The 22,772-nt window shown below is 61.1% G+C and overlaps 1 protein-coding gene across 2 annotated transcripts in view; it reads left to right on the top strand.

Annotated features, from left to right (window-relative positions):
* Nucleotides 1-22,772, top strand: part of PHF21B (PHD finger protein 21B) — a 61,949-nt gene that overhangs the window by 19,571 nt on the left and 19,606 nt on the right. For both annotated transcript variants that reach the window (XM_054582584.1, XM_054582585.1), the window contains exon 3: nt 22,636-22,728. In XM_054582584.1, coding sequence (XP_054438559.1) covers nt 22,636-22,728 — 93 coding nt within the window. The remainder of the gene's footprint in view (nt 1-22,635; nt 22,729-22,772) is intronic.

The following is a 22,772-nucleotide window of genomic DNA, read 5'->3' as shown; positions in this document are numbered from 1 at the left end:
GTAAACTTCAGTCACCTTCAAAGCACTCTTTATTTGATGCAATACACCTATCGAGGCATTTTTTTCACGGCTCAAAACATCTTTTGAACTTGTGGATTTCGATGCCTTTCAGTGCTTCTGCCGTTTTTTGTTTCACCTCTTCCACATCAGCAAAACATTTCCCTCTGAGGGCTTTTTTCAGCCAGGGAAACAAAAAAAAAGTTGCTTGGGGGTGGGGGGACGACCCTGTGCATGGGGAGGGTGGGGCATGGGGGTCATGCCATTTTTGGTCAGAAACTGCTGACACCCAGCGCGGTGTGGGCAGGTGCACTTGTAAATCACCCGTCAGGATACGGGGAAACACGCCGAAAGTCTCCCGAAGCAGTTCACTGAGGTCAAACGCAGCCTCTCACGGTGGTGCCAGCGGAGCACTGACGCAGAGGGGCTCCCAGAACACTCCCCGGGCAGCGGAGCCTGTACCGCGAGGGGCCCGCGCTCCGGAGGATAATTCCAGGGTTATTTTGGGTCCCCCCTCATAAATAGCATGTATGTTGCAACCTGTCACTCACATAATTGCTGTCCATCACACTTAACGAGTCGCCTTTAACTCTTGGGGGACTCCTGACTCTCAGTTACAGTGTTTCCAGGCTTTGCGGAGACTCAGCCTCTGGTGGGACCTACGCTCAGGTCCCCAGAGCCTGTCCCTGGCTCTCCTGGGCGCTCCGTTTGCCTGCAGGTGCCTGGAGCCCCCGTGCTGTGGAGCCATGAGCTCTGCCCCTGGGCCTGGGAGTGTGTGACGTGCTCCCCGCGAGGTCCCAGAGCCCCAAAGGGTGGGAACCAGGGCTCTGGTGCGGCGGAGCCATTCCCTGGCTGCCTGGCAGGATGGAAAGGCGTGGATAGCCGCTTCTTCAGCCCTTCCGGGGGGCTTTTCTTCTTGTGATGGTGGCGATGGCGATGATCATGTGGTGGTGGTGATGGTGATGGTGATGGTGGTGGTGGTGGTGGTGGTGACGGTGGTGGTGGTGATGGTGATGGTGGTGGTGGTGGTGGTGGTGACGGTGGTGGTGGTGATGGTGATGGTGGTGGTGGTGGTGGTGGTGGTGACGGTGGTGGTGGTGGTGGTGGTGACGGTGGTGGTGGTGGTGACGGTGATGGTGGTGCTGGTGGTGGTGGTGCTGGTGGTGGTGGTGACGGTGACGGTGGTGGTGGTGACGGTGGTGACGGTGGTGGTGGTGACGGTGACGGTGGTGGTGGTGACGGTGACGGTGGTGACGGTGGTGGTGGTGGTGGCGGTGGCGGTGGTGGTGACGGTGACGGTGGTGGTGGTGGTGGTGACGGTGGTGGTGGTGGTGGTGGTGCTGGTGGTGCTGGTGGTGGTGGTGGTGACGGTGACGGTGGTGGTGGTGACGGTGACGGTGGTGGTGGTGTTGACGGTGACGGTGGTGGTGACGGTGACGGTGGTGGTGGTGGTGACGGTGACGGTGGTGGTGGTGACGGTGACGGTGGTGGTGGTGACGGTGACAGTGGCAGTGACGGTGGTGGTGACGGTGGCGGTGACGGTGGTGGTGACGGTGGCGGTGACGGTGGTGGTGGTGACGGTGGTGGTGGTGGTGGTGATGGTGGTGGTGGTGGTGGTGATGGTGGCGGTGACGGTGATGGTGACGGTGACGGTGACAGTGGTGGTGGTGACGGTGACGGTGCTGGTGATGGTGGTGGTGGTGGTGATGGTGGTGATGGTGATGGTGGTGGTGGTGGTGGTGGCGGTTACTGTGACGGTGAGGATGTGGGTGGCGTAGTGGCGGCAGGGTGGTGATCATGGCTGTTGTTACAACAGTGGTGATTTTTGTGAAGATGTGGTCACTCCCTGCTCATCGCGGGGAAGGACTGGGGGCGCTGGGACACCGACGAGGGGCTCGGCGGCGGGTCCCCAGGTCGCTCACGTTGTGCACTCGAGAAAGGCAGGGGGACTTCGGGGCTTCAGTTTTTCCGCCTGTGAAATGGGAGGAACTATCTTCATAAGCTATAAAGGCCTATGCAAGTGGCTTTATTTTTATAATTCTGAGGATTACCTCCCATTTTAATCATGTGGCATCTTTATGCAGAGGTACAATGGAGGAAAGAGGGTAACTCTATAAAATAGTCTGTGGCATTAGACTATTTTCATTCATTTTATGTGATGAGCAGACATTTCTGTTCATCTACATCCATTTTCTTAGGTTAAGCCTTAAAACTTATTCCATTAAACAAACACAGAAAGCTCAGAAGGCAATTGAGCAAGCCTCACCACCTGCCCTTTGGCTGGTGTTGGGGGACAGGCCCCGGGGCCACTGTTCCACGCTCAGGGGTGCCTCCCTGGTCTGCTCATGGCTGCGGAGCCCGCCTGTTGCCATGTGGTCCGCCCTCTGGGCGCTGCCTCCTCAGCTCTGTCCTGGTGGGCGCGCTCCCCTGAGCCCGGGGGCCGGTGGCTGGGCCTCCCTGAGCGCCACCGGCTGAAGCTGAGACGTGGTAGGGACCCAGCCCTCTTTCCTTCCCTGTGGAGGGTATGAAACGGGTCCCCCCACTTTGCTGTGGCTCAGGACCGAGCAGGTCGGGCTTTGCCCCCTGGATCTCCGTGTCCGGGCACTGCTGGCTCGGGTCCCGCGCTCCCGGTGGGCATCTCCTCCGAGCCTGGGTCCCCTTCCTGACCCGGAACTTGCGGCCCATGTAATTCAGGCTCACCCCTAATGAGCTACTGAAAAAATAAACATCGATTTCTAGATACAAATCACAATTAATTTTAAATGCCCTCTATAAATCTTGTTAGAAATAATCGCCAAAACACACAAAGTCTAAAGTTAATGAAAACCGACGGTCTCATTGGATGCGGGATGAGCCACTTTCACGTGAGCCGGGTGGGTCCTGCTCGGGCAGACGCCATGGCGGCAAGATGCTGGGGGCGGGAGGGGGGGTGGCATTCTCTGCAGGACCTGCTGGGCCACCTGGCACCGTGCAGGCATGGGCGGGGCACAGCTTCACAGTCGCCGGGACCTTGCTGCAGCCCTGCACCCTCTCCCTGCGGCTGAACAGCCTTCCCAGCCCCGTCAGTGAAATGGACGCAGCCGTCCAGCCTGAGCGCATCTCCCGAGGTCATAACGAAGACATTCCTGCTCCGGGTGCACACCCTCCCGTCCTCCTCGCTCTCCCTGCTCCACACCCCCCAGGGGCGGCTCAGCCTGCGCAGCGGTTGTTGCTCTTGTGTGGATCCACTCACTCACTCACTTCTGCAATGAGAGAAACGGAGGCTTGGCAGGCAACGGAGGTGGCAGGGCGCCAGAGTGCCTCTCGTCTGGGCCGACACTCTGAGGCTGAGAGAGTGACGTCCCTAACTTGGTCTAGCAGGCCTGACCCAACCGGGCGGGAACCTGCCTTCCCACCCAGCACACTCCTGCCCTGTGGCGGCCGTGGGGCGGCGGGAGGTCGGCCTTGCCCCGCACACGGAGGGAGCCCACGGAGCTGGAGCCGTGGCCGGGAGCTCTGTGAGCCCAGCCCTGCCCTGCAGAGCAGGAACTCCTCCGCCGCGGGCGGCAGCGTGAGGGCGCGGAGACCCCTCGGCGGGATTGCCATAGTAACTGGGCGCACCTCTGTGAAGCTGTGTTCCTGGTCGGCCGCCTGCCAGTTCCCATCCCAGATTTCCCGTGTGGACTCCAGCGTGGCCTTGAGCCCGCAGCCCACAGCCCTTCTCATTTCCTGTCGGACCCTGTGCAGCTGTCGTGTAGGGCCACCCGCCCCCACCTTCCCCGGAAGCGGGTGCAGGGCCAGACCTCCCCCGGGGGACCCGGCGCCAGGTCCCGCTCCTCCCTGGTCGCAGTGCCAGCCCTTCCGGGCGCCTCTCAGCAGCCCGGCTTCCTTGTCGGCCACGAGCCCGTGTCCAGTAGCTGAGGGTCGATCACCTGCCACATGCTGGGCGCTGGGGAAACAGACCAGCAACACAGGGCCCTGGCCCTCGGTGAGTTGAAAGGGGGTGCTCAGAGGTCTGAGGGCGCTGAGAAGGAGCCCCCAGTCCAGCCAGGGGCCACAGGAGACCGAGGCCCTGAGGGGTGGGCTCGGCCCAAGGAAAGGGGTTAATAGGTGGCTCAGGCCCAGCTGTGACCTCCCTCCTCCCTCAATTCCTGCTGGCCCTGTTCCCTCCCCCCCCCAGCCCCGCCCCCCCCAGTTCCCAGGTCTCTCTTCCCCTCTGTCTCCCGCGTCTTTGGGAGCTTCTTTGGCCAGTTCCTCCTGAGATTCCCCGTGTGCCTTTGGTCTCAGGGACACATGAATGACCCCCCCCATCTCTGCAGGGAGGAGAGAACAAAGCTGGGGGCCGACTTATTTATTTCTCGCTCTGCAGAAGTGTGTATTTAAAAGCAGCCCTGCAAGGCGGACAGTTTGATTGGATTAGCAAGTCTAACTGTGTATCCGCAACCAGACAGAGACGATATTACAATTAGGAGCAATTAGCTGTGCTGATGACTCGGGTGGCAGTGCTGGGTGACAGACGCGCTACCCGGTCCCGGGTCCGACCGTGAAGGCGCCTCATTGCTGTGCAGGGACTGGGCCCCCCGGGGGGCGCAGGACCCCGGCCCAGCGGTCGGCAAGCCTGGGGAGCAGCTAGTTAGTCGCCTCACAGGGACGCATGCGTACCTGGCTGCGCCGAGCTGGCACCGCGGACGGCAGCCAGGCCCCGGGCCACGTTTGCGGGTCTGTGGTGGGCACCTGCTGACACTTCTGGGGCTGCCTACCCTGAGGCGGCACTGGCAGCCGAGTTGGGTTAGCTCCGCCAGCGCTGTCGGGGGCTTTGGGCCGGGCGCGGGTGGGGTGGGAACGCAGCCTGCGCTCCCGGAGCGCCCGGCTTCCCGCGGGGCGCCCCGCGTGCCTGCGCCCTGCAGCGAAAGCCACGCACTCCCTGTGGGGTGATGGCGCGGTGTTTGGGGTGGGTCTTCTACTTGGTGAATGTAGTAACTGCCTCTGAGTCGTTTGCTTGAAAATAGTTTTTTGTTTTGTTTTTTGAGCCTTGCCCAAGGACATTTTTTCCCATTGCTTTTAGAGAGAGAGAAAGGGAGAGAGAAACGCTGATGCAGGAGAGAAACACCTGTTGGTCGCCTTCCGTATGTGCCCAGACAGGGGATTGTGCAGGCCCAGACTGGGGATTCATAGATCCTTGATCAAGGATGGAACCGCAGCCTCGGCCAGGAATTGAACCCACAACCTTCCCCATTGGGGTGACCCTCCAACCAACTGAGCCACCCGACCAGAGCTAACGTGGTATTTTTATATTATGTGAATTTTGTCTCAAATTTAAAAAGAAGGAAAGTGCTAAGAGATGCTTCGGAAGCCCAAACGTGGCAGAATGGGCGCATCCCAGAGGCCCCCCGGGAGGTCAGGTTTCTGCTGGCGCCGGGCCGTGGCGGGGTGCTCCGGGATGCGGCCTCGGCGGCACACCTGCCGGGCTGTTCTGAGGGGCGGCCCCGATCGCAGCCTCTCAGCCCCTCATGACCCACAGACGCCAGACGCCAGGGTTGTCCTCGGGCTCCAGACCTGGCTCAGGCACTACGCATGCCCGGGAGTGAGACAGACTCAGCCAGAGCTGCCCGAGGCCGCAAGGTGGGTGTCCGGGCAAGCAGCTTGAGAAAACGCTTTCTTAGCTCAAAGTGTGATTTCAGTCTAAGGGGTTATTATCGGGGTGGGGCGCAGCAAAGGAAGTGCTGGCTGCCCGCTGTGGGGGTCTGCTGCCCCCTTTGGCCAGGACCTGGAGTGGGCGAGCCTGCCTCCTGCAGCGGAGTCCACACAAAACAGTGACCGTCCAGTCCCCGTGCACCCTGGTTGCCTCCTCCGACCGAAACCCTGGTCCAGGGCCTTCCCAGGGGAGCTGGGGCGGGGGCGTTGGAGAGGCCTTCCTAGAAGAGGGAACAGATAGTCGGTCAACATGGGAGAAGGTGCCCCGCCCCGCCGGTGTCAGACCGGCGCCTGTGGAGTAGTCTGGCTGTGCCCAGGGCTGGGTGGGGGGCACGGGAGCCGGCTGGACGCTTATGACGTGCATGGCGGAGGCTGGGAGTTGGAGAATTTAGAAAATAATTTGGGGTCATCTGGTAAAGTCGAAGGCAGACACATCCTGTGACCAGAAATCCTGCGTCTAGGTGTATAGACACCTTAGAGAAGTTCTTAGACAGGAGACCGCCCACTCCCAGCAGCCCAAGCAGACGGACAGATGAGGCGGGGATGAGGTACCGGCAGGGAGCAGGGAGCGGGGAGGGGTCCCTGCCTGCGCTGCGTGGCCGGGCCAGGCCCAGCCAGGCCACATGCAGGAAACAGCGAGCCTTGGGAACATGCGGTTTAGTCCAAAAAGGAAGTGGCAGCGTACCCTGCGATGATTTCATTTCTATAAAGTTCAGAAACATGCAAAACAAAACAGTCCACTTTTTGATAAACACATTCGGTAAACTATGAAGACAAGTCACGGAAAAATGTACAAAACTGTAGTTACCCGCACATGGGACGGGGAGGGCACGCAGAGGCGTTTCAAAGATAATGTCAGTTTTCTTTTGTTAAGCTGGATACTGTGTCCACAGATGGAATTGTTATTTAAATGGTACACGCATTTAATCATTTCTAGTATCTCTTCAGTCGTTAGGACATGCACACATTTTTAAAGTGAACCTGCACGGGTGGCGTGTCCTGCCTCAAACCTACAGTGAGATCTCGGGCTTCAGGGCAGGTGGACAGGGGTCAAGGCTGTCCTCAGCCATACAGCCTCCAGGGATAGCATCTCCAGCTCCCCGGAGGGAGAAAGTTGTGTGACTTTTCAAAACAAGACGGAGTGGTCAAAGGTGCGTGAGCTGTGTACGCTGTGTAAACCGTGGCGCGCGTGTCATACGTTTCCTTTATTTTCCTAAACTAGCGTATAAGCCACGTTTTAAAAATTCTGTTTTAATCAAGAGAAATTCTGGGGGGAAAAGCAAAACTGATTAGCGCCCTCTCCTGGGCAAGGTGGAAGCGAGCGCTGGCGGCCCCGCGGGAGGACGGCGCCCGCGCGGGTTCAGCACCGCGGACAGCGCCCCGCGGACTCCGCGTGGTGCGGGCGCGCGCTCTGCCGACGGGCGGCTCTGCGGAACCCGGAGACCTGCTTTGGCGTCCTGCCCCCTTGCGCTTCTTAGCGCGTGGCATTGGGCAAGTCTCCTAGGGCTTCGGAGCCTCGGTCCCCTCCCGTCTCCCGTGTCCGGGAAGGTGCGGCGAGGAAGCTGCTGCGATGGTGCCCAGCGTGCGCCCGGTGCTCCGGGAACGGTCGTCCCCTTAGATACAACCCCCTCGGCTACTGAGGGGCAGGGGCCCCTTCAGGCAGCACAAGTGGGCCTGGCACGTGGGTCTCTGCGAAGTGTCCAGTTAGCTGAAAGGTGGCCAAGGGGGCCAGGGAGAGCCGGGCAGGGCAGGAGGCCCCCCACCAGTTCGGCTCCTTGGAGCCTGTGATCCGGCAGCTGGTTGGGGGGCGGCGTCGGGCGCCCCGCCGCGGCTCTGAGAGGCACCTGCCTGTCCACCACCTGCACTTCCTGCTCGGGGCCAGCCTCCAGGTGGCCAGGGGAGGGGCGAGGCCAGGGAGGTGCCTGCCAGGAGCTCGGACCCTTGGCCCTCAGTCCCTGGAGAGAAAGGTGTCTTGCTGCACTCTAGGGAGCAGAGAGCTGGTGGGGGCGGCTTCTGGAAAGGTCTGTCTTCTCTTTCCTCAGTGGAATGAGAAGCAAGGCCCTCACCTGAGCATGTGGATGGGGAGCCGGGGGAGGAGGCAGAAGGCGGGGTGCCATCGGCAGGGGAGCTACTGGCTGCAGCTCAGCTGGGAGAGAGGGAAGAGCAGGAAGGTCTGCGTCCACTCCGTGCACAATCCCAGGACATCTGCTTCTAGTCACCACAGCGCCTGCGTGTTAACTCATGGTTCTTTTTTTAAATTTATTTGTTCAACGACTGGGCCCTGAGCTGTGTTCTAGGGTCTAAAGTCTCAATAATGCAGAGGAAATTATGCCGTTAATTTAAACAAGCTGGTGGGCACCTCTGTCTCCCTACACCACTCTGGCCTTACCGACTCTAAGCCGCGTCCACATGCGGCAACTGTGGTCTGAACGGCGAGCCCAGCGTGGGGCAGGCCGCCTGCTGCTTGAAGCGCCGCGTCCCTTTCGTCTTCTGCGGCCGGCGTGGTCGGACACACACACTGGTCCGCACTAGGCCACGGTTGTGAGAGCCGGGGACAGGCCCTGGAGTGACCCGCTCTTGGCCCCGTGTAAGTTGTGTGGACGTGGGCTGGGGCGCGTGGGCTTTTGGGCGCGTGGGCGGTGCATGTGAACGCGTGCGCAGGCTCACCTCCGGCGTGTTCGCGCAACCCCCTCCTCACACTCACCTGTGCTCACAGCTGACGTCCCAGGGCCAGGAACGGAGCTGGCGGTTTACCCCGTCTCTTCTCCCGCCTGCCGTGACACCAGCCCAGAGCTCAGTGCTTCTGAGCAAAGGGAGGTCCGCCTCCTCCAGGGTCCATGGACAGGGCCCCAGCCCCCAAGCTCCAGGCTTCGACAGCTCTTCGGTGTCTAAGACATACGCATCGACTTTTGTTTCTCCATTTAATTCTACCCATGGTGTTCTTTCCTGCCTCCCCCTGGCGTATTCCTGCTGATGCTTTAAGAACTGACTCGGCACCTCCTCCTCCGAGAAGTCTTCGCTGGGCTGGGCTAGGTCTTCCTCAGCTGACTGCACAGCGCTGGGAGCAGGAGCCACACACCCTGCCCAGGGTGCCCCGCCCCCGCCCTCGCTGCCTGGCCCACGCGGGAACTCGGCTGGTGTTTGGTGTATGTTAGCTGTGTTTTGGATTGATTACCTGGCCGCGGGCCCTGTGCCTGCTCCACCCAGAGCCCCAAGTTTGGGGTGAGCGACATGAGCCCCCGCTGCGGCCTCCGCCCCCTCGGGAAACCGTCGGGGCCAGGACTGGCTCCAGACTTCTTTGGTTTTTCATTTCTCCCCTTCAACAAAATGTTGAAAATGTGCAAGAGGCCAAAAGGCCCAAATCTATAACCAATTTTACATTTTACCAGAGTAAAAAAAATAAGAGAAAGAGGTCCCCCTAATCACCTTTCACATTTTCATTAACAACATCAAAGCGATTTGGTCTGGAAAAACTAGCCACAGCCTTCAGCACCTTGGAAGAAGTGAGAGAAGAATTTGAATTTCAAAGCCAGGCCTTTATCTCTTATCATTGTTTCCTGCTGAGAGGGCTCCCCCCAGACCCAGCCGCTGTCCACGGAGCGGGGCACCCGTGAATTGAGCAAACAGGGTGTCCTCACTCAGTTGGAAGCAGTCGGCGCCTCCAGCGTGGGCAGCTCCATTGTGAGCCACATGGCGCTCTTCCCCCAGCCCCCCCCCCCCCCGCTCCAACCGGTTCCAGGGTTCGCATCCCTGAGGCTGCATCCCCGCTCACCTGGCAGCGACGTGGGGTGCCTGGTGCCGCCTGCGCGCAGCGGGCCAGGTGGGGTGCGAGGTGTGTCGGCCGGGACACGCCCTGAGGGAGCTCTGTCCCCCGGGGAAGGGTCAGGTCAGATGACAGTTGCAGCACGCAGTGACCCAGAGGACAGTGTCTATGTGGCACCCCCGGGGCGGGGGCCGGCGAGACAGTGTGGCAGGGCACCGCCGCCCACGGGCCAGGCCCTTCTCTCCAGGAAGGCGCCGGAGGTCCTGGGTCCGTCGGGGCCGTGCGGGGTCCCTCAGGCCCAGGGTGGCCCACCTCCGCCAAGCTGGGCGCACCAGAGCGGGACGCAAGGCCCTCCTTCCCGTCCCCCTGACTCTGGAGCGTCAGCCGTGGGCGTGCGCAGGACGCCCCGGGCACGCCGCCTCTGCCGCCAGCCCCGCGCCCAGCCCGCCCTGCTGGGCGCCAACAGCCCCGAGTCCTGACGCCAGCTGCAGCGTGTGGAGGGGGCGGTTTACCTTCCTTATCGCCTGGAAAGTGGCAGAAAGTTCCAGGGAGGACAGAGACCCTGCGGGGGCCGCACCGGGTGAGAGGTGACCTGTGGCCCCCACGCAGGACAGGCCGTGTCCGCCCGTGGTGGTGACTTCCCCTGGGTGCTGACTCTACGCAGGTGTATCAGAAACCCCTTTGCGTGGGGTCTGGCCCTGGGGGCAGGGCGGGGGCGTGGGACCCAGACGCTTCCTTTTCCAGCGTAAGGCCAAGGCCATCGTTCCCCAGAGCAGGTCTGGGGACGGGAAGCCTTGGAGTGGCCTGGGGAGCTCTGACCACACATTCACCCGCTGAGCGCACGGCTCTTGGGAGGCCTGCGAATCAGGCCTGGGAAGTGCCGCTGCAGCCTGGGTGGCCATGCATGTGGCCTCCGGTGACCCCCAACACGTGGGGGCATGAACCGGGTGCTCGGGACTGCGTCGGAGCTGAGTGGGGCGTCGGGCGAAGGCTGCCCCTGCGCTGGCCGGGGTCACGCTGCTCCAGGGCCCAGCAGCCGCCTCCTCTGTCCGGCTGGTGGAAGAAGCGGCTTCTGTACTCTCCGCCCCAAATCAGTCCATCAGTGGATGAGACCCCGTTCTTGTCCAGAGTCGCGCAGAACAGGTGCTGCAGGCAAAAACCTCCCCCAAAGAGCTTGCTCTGGAAGACAGTTCCTTTCAAAACTACAGTGGTTACTAATCACCGTAGCTGCGATTAGCATAGTTGGTTCGCACAGTGAGTGCGCGTCCCCTACAGACTGGGGGCCGGGGTCCTGCTGGGGGTCGGAGGTGCCAGAGGGCAGCCCAGGGTCAGCCTGCACTCCCGGGGAGGGGAGGGCGCAGGGGTGGGGAAGCCAGGCGCAGGCCTGGGGGCTGCGCGGGGGAGGCAGTTCACGGGGACTGAGGAGGAGCCTGGGAGGCTGGGAGCCGCTTGGAGGGGGCAGAGGTCTGGGACCGCGATGGAGGGTAACGTCGAGGGTGTCGGCCTGAGCTGCCTGTCTGTCGCTGTTCCAGCCCCTGTTCGCACAGACGGGCCCGCGTCCACCTGATGCCGCCCACCCCCTGGGACCCACCTGTTCTCCTGTGTCCTGGGTGCCCGGGGGAGGCGGCGGCTCCCTGGCCCGTCCCCCGCCCCGTGCCACCGGGCCGGCCGGGCCACTGCGCGCGTCCCGGTGCTCTCTGTCCACGGGCTTTTCTGCACTACGAGGGGTTTGGCGATTTGCGCCGAAGGCCGGTCAGGTGTGCGTTTACAGAGTCAGTATTTAGAAAGGCCTCGTGGGGCGGCCGCCTTGGGTCCTGCACAGGGAGAGGGAAGCCCCGTGCGGCAGGGGGCAGGCGGGGCCTCTCCTCTGGGCTCCGGCGTCTTGCCCTTCGGAGGATCCGCCCGCCCGGGGCCTGCAGGGGGTCAACCCCCAGCGTCGGAACGTGCCTGCAGCCCCTTCTCTCCCCGAAGGGCCCCTGGACGTGGGGTGACGGTGGTGCTGACAAGGAGAGCGAGTGCCAGGAGAGGCCGGGGGAAGCCGTGGGTCGCACCGCCGTGGGGCCGTCAGACCCGCTCTCTGGTTTGGCCGTTGGAGCAGTGACTGTCTTCTTGGGTGAAAACTAAGCGAGTCCGTCGGCATTGGAATAGCAAGAGTCACTCCGTCCTCGGCACCCGGCGCGTCCTGACACAGCCCAGCAGGACGCTCACCCCCAACTCATCGGCGAGGTGTCTCGCCTGGCAGGTCCCTGCCACCCGGCGGGACAGCAGCCTGGGCGCCCGGGCTCATGGGACAGCGTACGGCTGGCCCTCGGACGGCGAGAGGGCTGGGCGCCCCTTCCCCCGCTGGCGGAGGGGGTCGCCACGGAGGGAGCCCTCAGCTCGGAGTCGGCCCCGGATGCCGCCACGAGGCGAGGCCTGGGCGAGCCCTGCGCAGACGGAGAGCTCGGCTTTCCACCCGCACGGTGCAGATGGCACCGGATGCTTCTGGGGCTGCGGACAGGACCAAGGGGGAGGGGGTGAGCCAACACTCTGTGCACCGCAGACGCTGCACCGCCCCGAGGAGCCACTGTCCATGTCGTCGTCTGGGTGCTTGGAAGACCGTGCGTAGGACTGTGCCCCGTGCTGGCGAGAGGACCTGGGCCTCCGTCCCCGGGCCACATCCAGAGGAGGCCTGCGCCCCTCTGTCTCCCCACCCTCTGCCGCCCACTGTCCTGGGAGGGACTGAGAGGAGGGCTTCATCTGCTCATGTGTCCACCCAGTGTCCAGTGTCCCCTGTGTGCGAGGCCCTGGGCCGCATGTTCCCCTACTTGTATTAATGTTCTCCCAACCGACAGGATGGAGATGTTTACACACACGCATGCGCACACGTGCACACACACATGCAACATGCGGTGACCGAGAGCAGGTGGCCTAAGTTCCAGGCCGGAGGTCAGCGGAGCGCCCTCCTCTTCAGCCTTCTTGTTCTATTCAGGCCTCCCGTGGGGTGGCGGGGGCCCACCCACCCTGGGGGGGGCCGTCTGCTGGACTCGGGGTGCCAATGCGAACGTTCATGTCATCACTAGAAAGAGGCACCGCTGGAAGCAGGGCGTGATGGTGGAACTAACTAGCGGGAGAGCTGGGAGACCTCAAAAAGTAGGGTAAGGGGTATGTGGAAGGGGTGGGTGAGAGAGAGGCAGGCAACCGGAGGATCTCCCCCTGACCGCCAGGAGTTCCCGGTAAAATGGGGAAATCGGCCCCATTTGGTCAAGACCAAAGAAACACGAACGTTCTTCGTAAACAAACACGGGGTTCTTAGCACACCCAGGGCGTCCCTGTGAAACCCCAGGCGCAGAACTTGAACTTGGGGGGCGAGGAAGCACCATCGCTTACTAGGGTCGGGACACCAGAGGCCAGCGGAGCCCGGTGCTCAGTGCCCGCGAGCCCAGTCACACGGCAGCGCCTGGGCATGGGTGCCCACCTGCACCTTTCTCTGCCAGAAAGGGACGGATGACACCCAGAAAAGCAGGAGTTTGAAGTGCAGGAGTGAGGCTTCCAGGGGGGGAAAAAAGGGCCGGCACCCGGCCGTGTGTGCAGGGAGGGTCTACAGTTCCGTCGGGGACTTCAGGGACGTCAGCAGGAGGCTCTTCCAAAGCCAAGCCGATGAAAACGCAAAGCAGATAAAGAGCGCTGTGCGGGAGAGGGAGGGCGGGCTGTTGGTTAAGCACCTGCGTTACTTAAATACCGGTAGAAACTGCTGTCCACACTCCCCTGGGAGGCAGGAGGGAGACGGGTGTCCCTAAAACTCCGGGGCTCCCCCCAGCCCCCCATGCCAGCTAAGCAGTGAACTGGGCGACCTTGCTTTGGGGCCTTCATAAGGGGGAAACCAGCCTTTCAAAGACAGTTAACGTGTGCTCTGCGCACAGTCCAGCTCCGGACTCACGGATGGGCTTGGCAGATGCTGTGTGGCCGCGTCCTCAGCCTGGCACGTGGGGACTGGTCTCTGTGCGGAAGGCCAAGGGCCGGGCCGGGTGGCGGCTGCGGGCCAAGGGGAGGGCGCGCCCCTGGTGGTGGACTTGCGGGCTGGGCCGACGCAGGAGGGAGCAGGGTGCTGGTCCCCTCGGCGCGGAGGGGCGTGCTCACCCAGCTGTGCCCATGCGACCGCCATGGGGGTGGCGGCCACCAGCTGCCGTTCCCACCAATGGCGGGGGGAGGTGGGTGGCACCCCTGATGGATCCCAAGCGCCTGCAGTGCCGCTCGGTGGAGTCCTTTCTCCGGCCCCAGCCTCCTGGGAGACCGGGCGCGGGAGCCCCGAGGGCCAGGAGGGAGGACCCACTGCTCGGCAGGACCCCCCACCCCTCGCTTCTCCCTGTTCCCTGGCCAAGTGGGTCCCAAGAGGAGGAGCCACCGCCCCGGGCTGGCCCGACAGCAGCCCGGGGTCAGGGCCCGTTTCCCGTCCTCCCTGGGCCGCGCGCGGAGCTGGGCCGGGTCCCCACCCCCGAACAACCCCCCATCTCTGCCATTAAACAATGGCGTCTCGAGGGCTGAATTGCCACCTGCAATGAGTAAATTAAATATTGACGATTTCATTGACTGCTAGATTTAATTTGGCGCCATCTTGCTGGCTGTAATGGGGCCGGAGATGACTTCCTCTTTAATGCCGCTGTCATCCCGTTAGGAGCTGAGTGATGAGGAAGTGGTGACTCTGCGCTCGGCCCAGGCCTCCGCCCCGTAAATTTGGTGACAGCCCTCTCTGTCATTGCTGCTCAGCCCCGCCCCCCGGAACGTGGATCTCAGGCGGCCGGGGTGCGCCTGTGGGGGCGACCGCGGGCAGTGGGGGAGGGTGTGAACCGATCGCAGCAAACTCGTGGGCCTGGTCCCTGAAGGAATGCTGTTGCCTGTGGTTCCCTGGTGGGAGTAATTGCTTCTCAGTTACTCCGTAGACCTGACTTGCCCAAGGGGCACCAAACGGAGGTGTGGGGGGAAGCAGGCGGGAGGGGCTGGGAGACGCCGCCCAGTTCTGAGTCCGAGATGCTGTCTAGACGGTGCCGAGCTTTCCAGGCCTGGTTGCCGTGCTGAGGGTGTCGCCGTGCTGAGGGTGTTGCCACCAGGCCGGGTGCGGCAGGTCAGCTGTGAGGCTGCCAGGGGCTGGGGGCCGCGGCCGGTGGAGCTGCCCGGGGGGTCTGGGCCCGCACACAAGCAGGCGCCTATCCCGGGGGCCCCCTTCATCTCTCCCCAGGAGGGTTGGGACTGCGACTCTTGCATTTTCCTCAATACGTCATTTCTTCTTTGAGACAGAATTTACATACGTCAGAATTCACGGAGCTTAATTGTGCTGGCTGATGAGTTTTGACAGCTGTATTCACCCAAGTAACCGCGGCTGAGACAGAACGTCTCCATCACCTCGGGAAGGCCTCCCGTGCGCCCCCCCAGGGACGCTGCCCTGCCTGGGTTCTCTTGCCCTGAGGGGGTTCTCCCGGCCTGGAGGCGGCTCCGTGCTCCAGGCACACCGCTGGTCCCCTGTGCCGTGGAGCAGCCCCACGGCGGGGACGCGCCTCAGCATGTTCGCCCGCTGTGCAGGGGCCTGACGCCTGGGTTGCTTCCACCATCCAGCCGTTGTGACTAAAGCCGCTGTCACCATTCGTGCGCAGGTCATTTCGGGGACACGTTTCCATCTCATGTCGATACCTGGCAGTGAAAGTGCCGGGTCCTAGGGCACGGTGGTGTTTTCCTAAGAAACTCCCAAGCTCTTTTCCCAAGCGTCTCATCCTTTCGCCCGACCCCCCAGCAGTTTGTGGGGCGCCAGGCTGTGCTTTCTTGCTCGCCGCCCTCTCGGCCCCGCGGTGTCTCCGTCCGCGGCCACGCTGTCCTCTGCTCCTGCGCTTGCCGGGCGCCCCCTTTCCACTCGCCTGTCAAGGCTCCGTCTCCCCTGGCGCTGCTTCAGGTTTCCTTGTATCCACCGCTTTTCCCACGTCCCACGGGAGTGCCTGGCTTTGCTCCGCCTGATCGGTGTCTTCCTGTCGCCACCCAGCGAAGGTGTCTGTCCTTCCTTCGGCCGCCTCATCAGAAGGGAGCCCTCAGCTTTCATCGGGGAAAATGCACCATCCAACACAACGAGCCATGTGTGCAGTTTTAAATCTCCTAGTAACGCAGAAGATCCAAAATAGCATCGTTTCAACATGAAACTTATGTTTTAAAACATGAATGGGATGTTTTCCCTCCTTTTCACGGGAAAGCTTCGAAACCGCACGTGCGTCTCACGTCTGCAGCGGCTCTCAGGCCCGGACGAGCTCCTGCGTGGCCCCCGGGCCCGCTGTGTGCACACCACCCCCCGCCCCTCTCCAAGCCTGCGAGGCTGAGCCTCATCTGGTGCCCTCCTCCAGGGTCCCTGCGGGGGGTGGGCCGGCCTGCCCTCTGGCCTTCCAGCCAGCGTCTCCCTCCCAGGACCACAGACAGAGCTGGGCAGCAAGGCGGGGGTCTCCCCCTTGGGGATCGGGGCGCCCTGACGGCCTCAATGGGGGTCTAACAAGGCCCTGCCTGGCCCCCAGGCCCCCCCAAGTCCAGCGCTCTCTCTCTCAGACGTGGCATCCCTCGGCGGGATCAATGGGACGCGCAGGTTTGCTGCTGTCACGGACGCCCCACCAGAGAGCCAACGCAGTTCAGAGGCTGCCATGGGGGTGCAGTTTCCGGCGCGCCCGCCCCCGCCCCTGCCGCTGCCCCACACCTGTGCCTGCCAGACCCTGGAGGCCGGTTGCTGCACACCCTCCAGATCACAGCCCGATTCTTAGTCCACGATGCCATTTAGAATGTGTATTTGCTACCAAAGAGCACAAAATTACACCCTTTCAGGTTAATTAAACCACTTGGCCACCCCGGGGCCGCTGAAAGGATGCTGTAAATGTCAGCTCGGAGGAGCCGCTCTGTCTTCCAGGTTTCTGACGAACAGCAGCCTCTCGGGCAAAGACCCCCATGTTGGTTAAGTGGCCCTAGGCTGGTCCGCTCGGTCAGGGTCGCTGGGACCCAGCCGAGCAGGAGCCACCTGTGCCGGGAAGCGGGCTGCTGCGGCCTCGTAGCCTCCCCTGCCCCCACCCCCCGCCCAGGTACACGCGTGAATGGGCTTGCCCCGAGGTGGGGGGGGGGCGCGGCATCTACAGGCCTGAGCTTAAGAAAAGGGCTCCCCTCGAAGGGCGTGGAGGAGCCCGTTCTGGAAGAGTGTTCTTGCTTTAAAGACCCAGCGTTGGAGTCTCCTGAGAGCCCCCTTCTGTACCTCATTTTATTCCTATTTTTACATATAAAATGTGCAAAAGGTGCCACAGCAGACCACACGGTCTGCCTCCAGGTGAAAAGACGGCACCTCCTCATGTTTGTGCCGACGCTTCGAAGCGCCGAGACCTGCAGAGAGCCAGCCGGTGCCCCCTGTCCCTCCCGGGGTGGCCGCAGCCATGCAGCCTGGGATGCTCCTGCTCTGGGAGCAGCGTCAGCGGCTTTGGGGGGCACATCGTGCTCACAGGGCGGGTGTGTACGTAGCCTATGGCTCTGGACGTGTGCGTGTCACGGCCGCAGACACACACCTGGGCTGGAAGCAGCGGGGACTTCCAGGGGGCGGGGCAGCAGACAGGAGTACACTTCCCTGGGTTGTGCCGCGCAACCTCCCATCCCCCGACGGCCCTGCGTGGACGAGCGTGGGGTCAACGGAAGCAGGAATGGGCACCGGGCGGGCGGCAGGGCTCGCCAGCAGCATGGGGGGCTGTCCATCCGTCCTTCCCGACAGCGACGGAGGCGGCGGTCGGATCCACTTGTGCGGAGCGAGCCAGCGTTGCACGACTGCGAAAGTGGCGCTTATTTACGCTGCACTGCTGTTCACTGGTCCTGGCTGCGGGCGGAGCGCAGTTCTGGCCTTTGCCCTGCGTCCGTGGTTCCCTGAAGATGCAAGGAACCCGCACGGCCCCCCAGCCCGCGGCGGGTGTGGTCAGGCCGCCTGCTCCCGGGGGGGCCTTGCGTGGCTCTGGGAGGCCTGGGGCTGCTGTCCCGCTCCCTCACCCAGCCTCGGGGGAGGCCGGAGCCTCGTGGGGTGGGGGAAGCAGGGACGCCCACTCCGGTCAGCCCAGCGAACCCTTTATCGGGGTGGAGGGGCATGAACGCCACTCCGCCTGCTGGGCACCAACCTCCCAGATGAGGTTGATCGAGTCCTGAATCCTCTCCCCTGGCCCAGAGCCTCAGCCCAGGGCCCACCTTGCATTGCAAGGATGTTTGCGGGCATCTGGGCAGGGGTGATAGCAGGGCAGGGCTGGGACCCACCTGGGATGAAGCCCGGGGGTAAATCTGCAGGGATGTTTGGGGACTGAGGACATGGGAGCCCCACGGACCCCCCGCCTGGGACGCCTGGGGTTCCCAGGAGGTGGCTCAGGGCGTGGGCTCTGCCGTGGGCTGGCCTCGGGCCAATGAACCTGCTCCAGGTCACAGAACGGGACTTCTGCTCTGTCTTTCCCTGGAGGCTCCACAGAGACTTGCGACCCAGGCGGAGCCCCGCCCGGCCTGCGTGGCGCTTGCTCTGCCCGTGGACAGCGCCTGAGATGGGGCCGAAGGTGCGGCCATCGTTGTCGCCCTTGCGGGGCTTTAAGGGCCAACCCCGGGGTCAGAGCGGCCTGGAGCCCAGCAGGCCAAGGCGGCCCTGGCTTGGGGAAGCCAGTGGGGCCCTCCTGCCCAGTCCTGGAGGCGGGCCAGTTCTCAAGGCTGGACTCTGTCTGCTTTGGGACCATTTTGCCCCCACCCCAGGCTTGTTTACACTCTACCCCAAGGGTCCCCTGGAGGGCGACGCGGTGGGCTGGGGTCACTGTGAGCACAGGATGGGAACCAAGGCCAGCAGGGAGGTCAGGGAGTGGGTGCGCACGTCTGTGGCGAGCGGGCGGGGGTCGGGGCCGGCTGTGGCTTGCCGGCCTGCGGGCAGTGGGCGGCAGGAGCGGCCCTGGGTGACCGTGTTTGCAGGTGCGAGGGGGGAGCCCCCGCCGCTGCGCCCTGCAGCCCCCTGAGCATCTGCTGAGCAGGGGCCCTGAGCTGGCCCCCGGGGGCTCCAGGCACCTGCTTGTCCGATGGCCCGGGCAGGCCCAAACCCCACCCTCCCCCCGCCCCCTTGCCTGAGGATGGGCCGAGCCTAAGGTCTCCCAGGCCGCCCCGGGGACTCCGCCCAGGCAGGGAAATCTGAAGTTCTCTTTGACTTTTATGGTCCCTTTTTTCTATTAAAATGCTCAGAGCTGTAAACGTCGTCGGGAGGAGGTTGACAAAGTGCAGCTCTACCGCGTCGTGCTCCTGCAGGCGCCTCCGCGGCGGCCTCTGCTGGTGCCGCCAATCCCGGGCAGAGCGGCATTGCCGGCCCGGGAGAGCGTCCGCAGCCGGTGGGGCGGAGGTTTATGAGGACGTGGGGGACGCACTCGCCTGGGCCCTGGAGGCGGGAAGGCCAGGGGGTGGGAGAGGACTCTGGTGTCCTGGGAGGACGCCCATCACTCTGCTCCACAGCCTCCTTTGTAGCAAGTTCCTCTCAAAAGACGGTGGGCTCGGACCCGGGAATCGGGGCGTGGCCTCGTCCCTGTGCCCCTCCCCTGTCCTGGCCCTGCTGCGCCCACGGGCTGGGAGGTGGGCGCTCCTAAAGCGCTGCAGCCCCTGCGTCCTCTGCGGCCCCGCGGCTGGCAGCCCTGTGAATGCTACAGAAAAGGCATCTTACAAAACGCTGTTGTTCCTTTTTTGTCTGCCTCCCTTCAGCCGAATTGTTGAGATTCGTCCCTGATGTTTTGTGTATTGATCGCTCATTTCTTTTTATTGCTGAGTCATTGGGTGGATATACGAGGCGGCCGCCTGTGGGCCCGTTTCCCGGGGAGAGGGGATACGCCCGGCGGTCGCCCGTGGGCGTGTCGATGGACACTCGGGCGTCGGCAGTCTCTGGGTGGTATGCGTGTTCTCTCTTGGGCGAAGCCTAGGGGTGGAATGGCGGGACCCCATGGTAGATCACCTTGTCTGGATGGCGACACAACCCCCTCAGGCTGGGGGCTCACGCACCAGATGTCTCTTTCTCGCTGTTCTGGAGGCGGGGAAGCCCAAGGCCAAGGTGCTTGGTCAGGACGCGCTTCCCGGCTGCAGGTGGAAGGGTCTGAGCCCTCCTGAGCCTCTGGAACAGACCCCCGGGCAGGGGGGCCACCAACAAGCAACAGGGACGTGATGTTCCCGGTTCTGGAGACTGGGAGTCTGAGGTCAGGGCGTCGGTGGGGTCCGGTGAGGGCCCTCTGCCTCTCCCGGTCTCCTCGCCTGGGGGAAGGGGCTCTGCACGAATCCCATTCGTTGCCCAGGGCTCCTCCCCCAGGACCTGTCTCCTCCCCCAGCTCCATCTCCAACAAACGGGGTGAGCTTTTTAAGAGATTGATTGCACCTGCCCTGGCTGGTGTGGCTCACGGGATTGAGCGCTGGCCTGCGAACCAAAGGGTCACTGGTTTGATTCCCAGTCAGGGCATGTGCCTGGGTTGTGGGCCAGGTCCCCAGGAGGGGGCGCGCGAGAGGCCACCGCACAAGGATGCTTCTCTCCCTCTCTCTCTCCCTTCCCCTCTGTCTAAAAATAAATAAATAACATCTTTAAAAGAAAGAAACTGATCGCACCGTTTTACGCCCCCGGAGCAGCAGCCTCTCCAGCTCCCGACTTCCCCGACTTCCCTGATAGCTCACGGTGCTGGCGTCTTGCCGTCAGTGTCCCTTTAGTGAAGTATCTGTTTTGGTCTTTCACTCATTTTTAAAGTGGGTTGATTTCTGTTACTGAGTTTTGAGAGTTATTTTACGTATTCTAGACACAAGTTTTTTTTATCAGGTAACTGATGTGCCTGTATTTTTTTTCCTAGTCTGTGGCTTTTCAAAAAAATTCTCATAACCCTGTTTTTCCAACTTCAGGAGTTTTTAAATTTCTGAAGTCCAGATTATTTATTCGTATATGGGTTATGTTTTTGGTGTCACACGTAAGGTTGTGTACCTAACCCAAAGTCCCCAAAATGTTTTCCTATGTTTTCTCATAGAAGTTTTATAGTTATAAGCCTTACATTTACATCTCTTACCCATTTTGGATTTTTTTTTCTTTCTTTGTTAATATGGTGCAAGGTATGGATTGAAGTTATTTTTTGTTTGTTTTTAATATATGAGTGTCCACTGGTTCCAATACCATTTGTGAAACAATTATCGTTTCTCCACTAAATTCATTGCCTTTGCTGGAAGTCAGTTGATCATATATGTGTGAGTCTATTTTTGAACTCTGGTTCCATTGATCTATTTGATTCCTATAGCTTTATAAGAGGTCCTAAAGTCACATACTTTAAGTCTTCCCCCTTGTTTGACGTTGTTTTGTTTGTTCCAGAGTTGTTTGGGCCATTCTAGTCCTTTGCATTTCCATACGCTTTTTAAAATCAACTTGTCAATTAAAAAAAAAAAAGCCTACTGAGATTTTGATTGAGGTCATAATTCAATATGTGGTACAATTTAGGGAGAACTGACATCTTAACAATGCCAAGCCTTTTCATGCATGATGACAGTATGTCTCCCTCTTTACTTAAGTCTTTACATTTTCCTCTCAGCAGCATCTGGAGGTTTTCAGTATGTGGGTCTTACACAGCTCTGTCATTTTTACCCTGAGTATTCCTTATTTCTCCGTGCTATTGCAAGTGGTGTTTAAACATTATCTAAATTGCTGAATGTTGGTGGCTTAATATATAGAAATACAACTTTTTGTATTTTAACCTTGCATCTTGCGACCTGGCTGATAAACTCATTTATTAGTCCCAAAAGCTTTCTTTGTAGAGTCCATAAAAAAGATTTTTTTATGTAGATGCTACTGCCACCTACAAACGAAGGCACTTTTATTTTTTCTTTCTAAGCTGGAGGGCTTTTATTTCTTTTTCTTGCCTTATTGCACTGGCTGGACTCCCAGCCCGGGGAGGGGGACAGGAACGGCGAGGGTGCACACCCTGCCTCGCTCCCGATCTCGTGGTGGCGTGGGAGAGCCGTCCAGCTGCCGTCAGGAAGTATGGGGCCAGCTGTTGGTTTTTATAAATGACTTTTATCAGGTTAAGGAAGTTGCTTTCTATTCCTAGATTGCTTAAAGCCTTTGTCTTGAATAGATGTTGAATTCTGCTCAGTGTTTTTCTGCGTCTATTGAGGTAACTATATCATGGCTGTTTTTTTCCCCTAATTGATATTCAAATGGTGAAGTGGCCTTGCATCCCTGGGATAAATTGAACTTGCTCATGTTGTATTATTCTTTTTATTATTGGATTGACTTGCTAACACTTTGTTACGAATTTTGGCATCTAAGTTCAAGAGAGATCCTCGCTGGTCTCTGGCCATGCGGCTCTGAGTGGGGGTGCCTGTCGCCATCAGGGAGGCTCACGGGGCCCACGCGTGGCGGAGCGGCACCGCCCCTTCATCAGCTGTGGGTAGTGGTGATCCCCACAAAAGCAGGCTTTGGGCAAGCAGGCACCCCTAGCATGGGGACACGTGCGTGGGCCCGGGGTCCCTGAGAGGCCGCCTCTGCCTGCCCACCCCCCGGCCATGTGGCATCAGCTGTCAGGGAGCCCTGAGCTGGGGCGCTGGGATTCGAGGGTGTGTCAGGGTCCCTGCCCGCCTGAGGGGCAGTGGGGACGCGTATCAAGGGCCAAAATATTCCTGCCCTTCCTAATTCCCACCAGGAGGCCCGTTTGCAGAAGCTCCCCTGCAGAAATGCTTTGTGATGTGGAAATGGCTGTATCTCCGAAGACATTCGGTGAAGCAAGCGCTGTGTGCGCATCAGGAAGGAGGGGGCAGAACCTGCATTTCGGAGAGGGGGGTTGGCTGAGGGAGCGCCAGGGCTCTGCTGAGGGAGACTCCGCGGCCATAGGAGTGACTCACGAGGCTCTGGCAGCATCGGAAGAGTCCGCATTCCCTTGAGTGAAAGTAGAGAAACAGGTGAGAGAATTCTGCATGTCGCTGCGTGGAACTTTTGCCCAAAGGAAGCCGACGTGCGACAAAGGGTGGCTGGCTTCTGGGTGATGCCCGTCTTTGGCTTCCTCTAGTTTCCGAGATTTCTCACACGAGTGTCCGTTCCTTTTGTGACTAAGGCCTCACAGCGAGAGCGGAGAGAGCAGAGGTTGCTGCCTCCCTGGCCGGCCCTGTGCACCGGCGGGCCAGGCCCACAGCCTGTCTCAGCAGCGCCCCCTGTCTTCCAGGCTTTGGGATCCATCACTGCAGTGCCTGTCACGGGTCCTCAGGTCAGCTCCTTGCAGAGGCTGGCCGGGCAAGGAGCGGCAGTGCTACCTCAGGTAAGTGGCCCGAGGCTGGGCCCCGGTTGCCTGTCTGTCTGTCC

The sequence above is a fragment of the Pteronotus mesoamericanus genome, unplaced genomic scaffold, assembly GCF_021234165.1.
Source record: "Pteronotus mesoamericanus isolate MK-2021 breed Mesoamerican mustached bat unplaced genomic scaffold, CSHL_Meso_final contig_702, whole genome shotgun sequence".
In the NCBI taxonomy this organism is placed as follows: Eukaryota; Metazoa; Chordata; class Mammalia; order Chiroptera; family Mormoopidae; genus Pteronotus; species Pteronotus mesoamericanus.
Note: the sequence above shows the minus strand (reverse complement) of the source record. Positions and strands in the feature narration are given on the sequence as shown.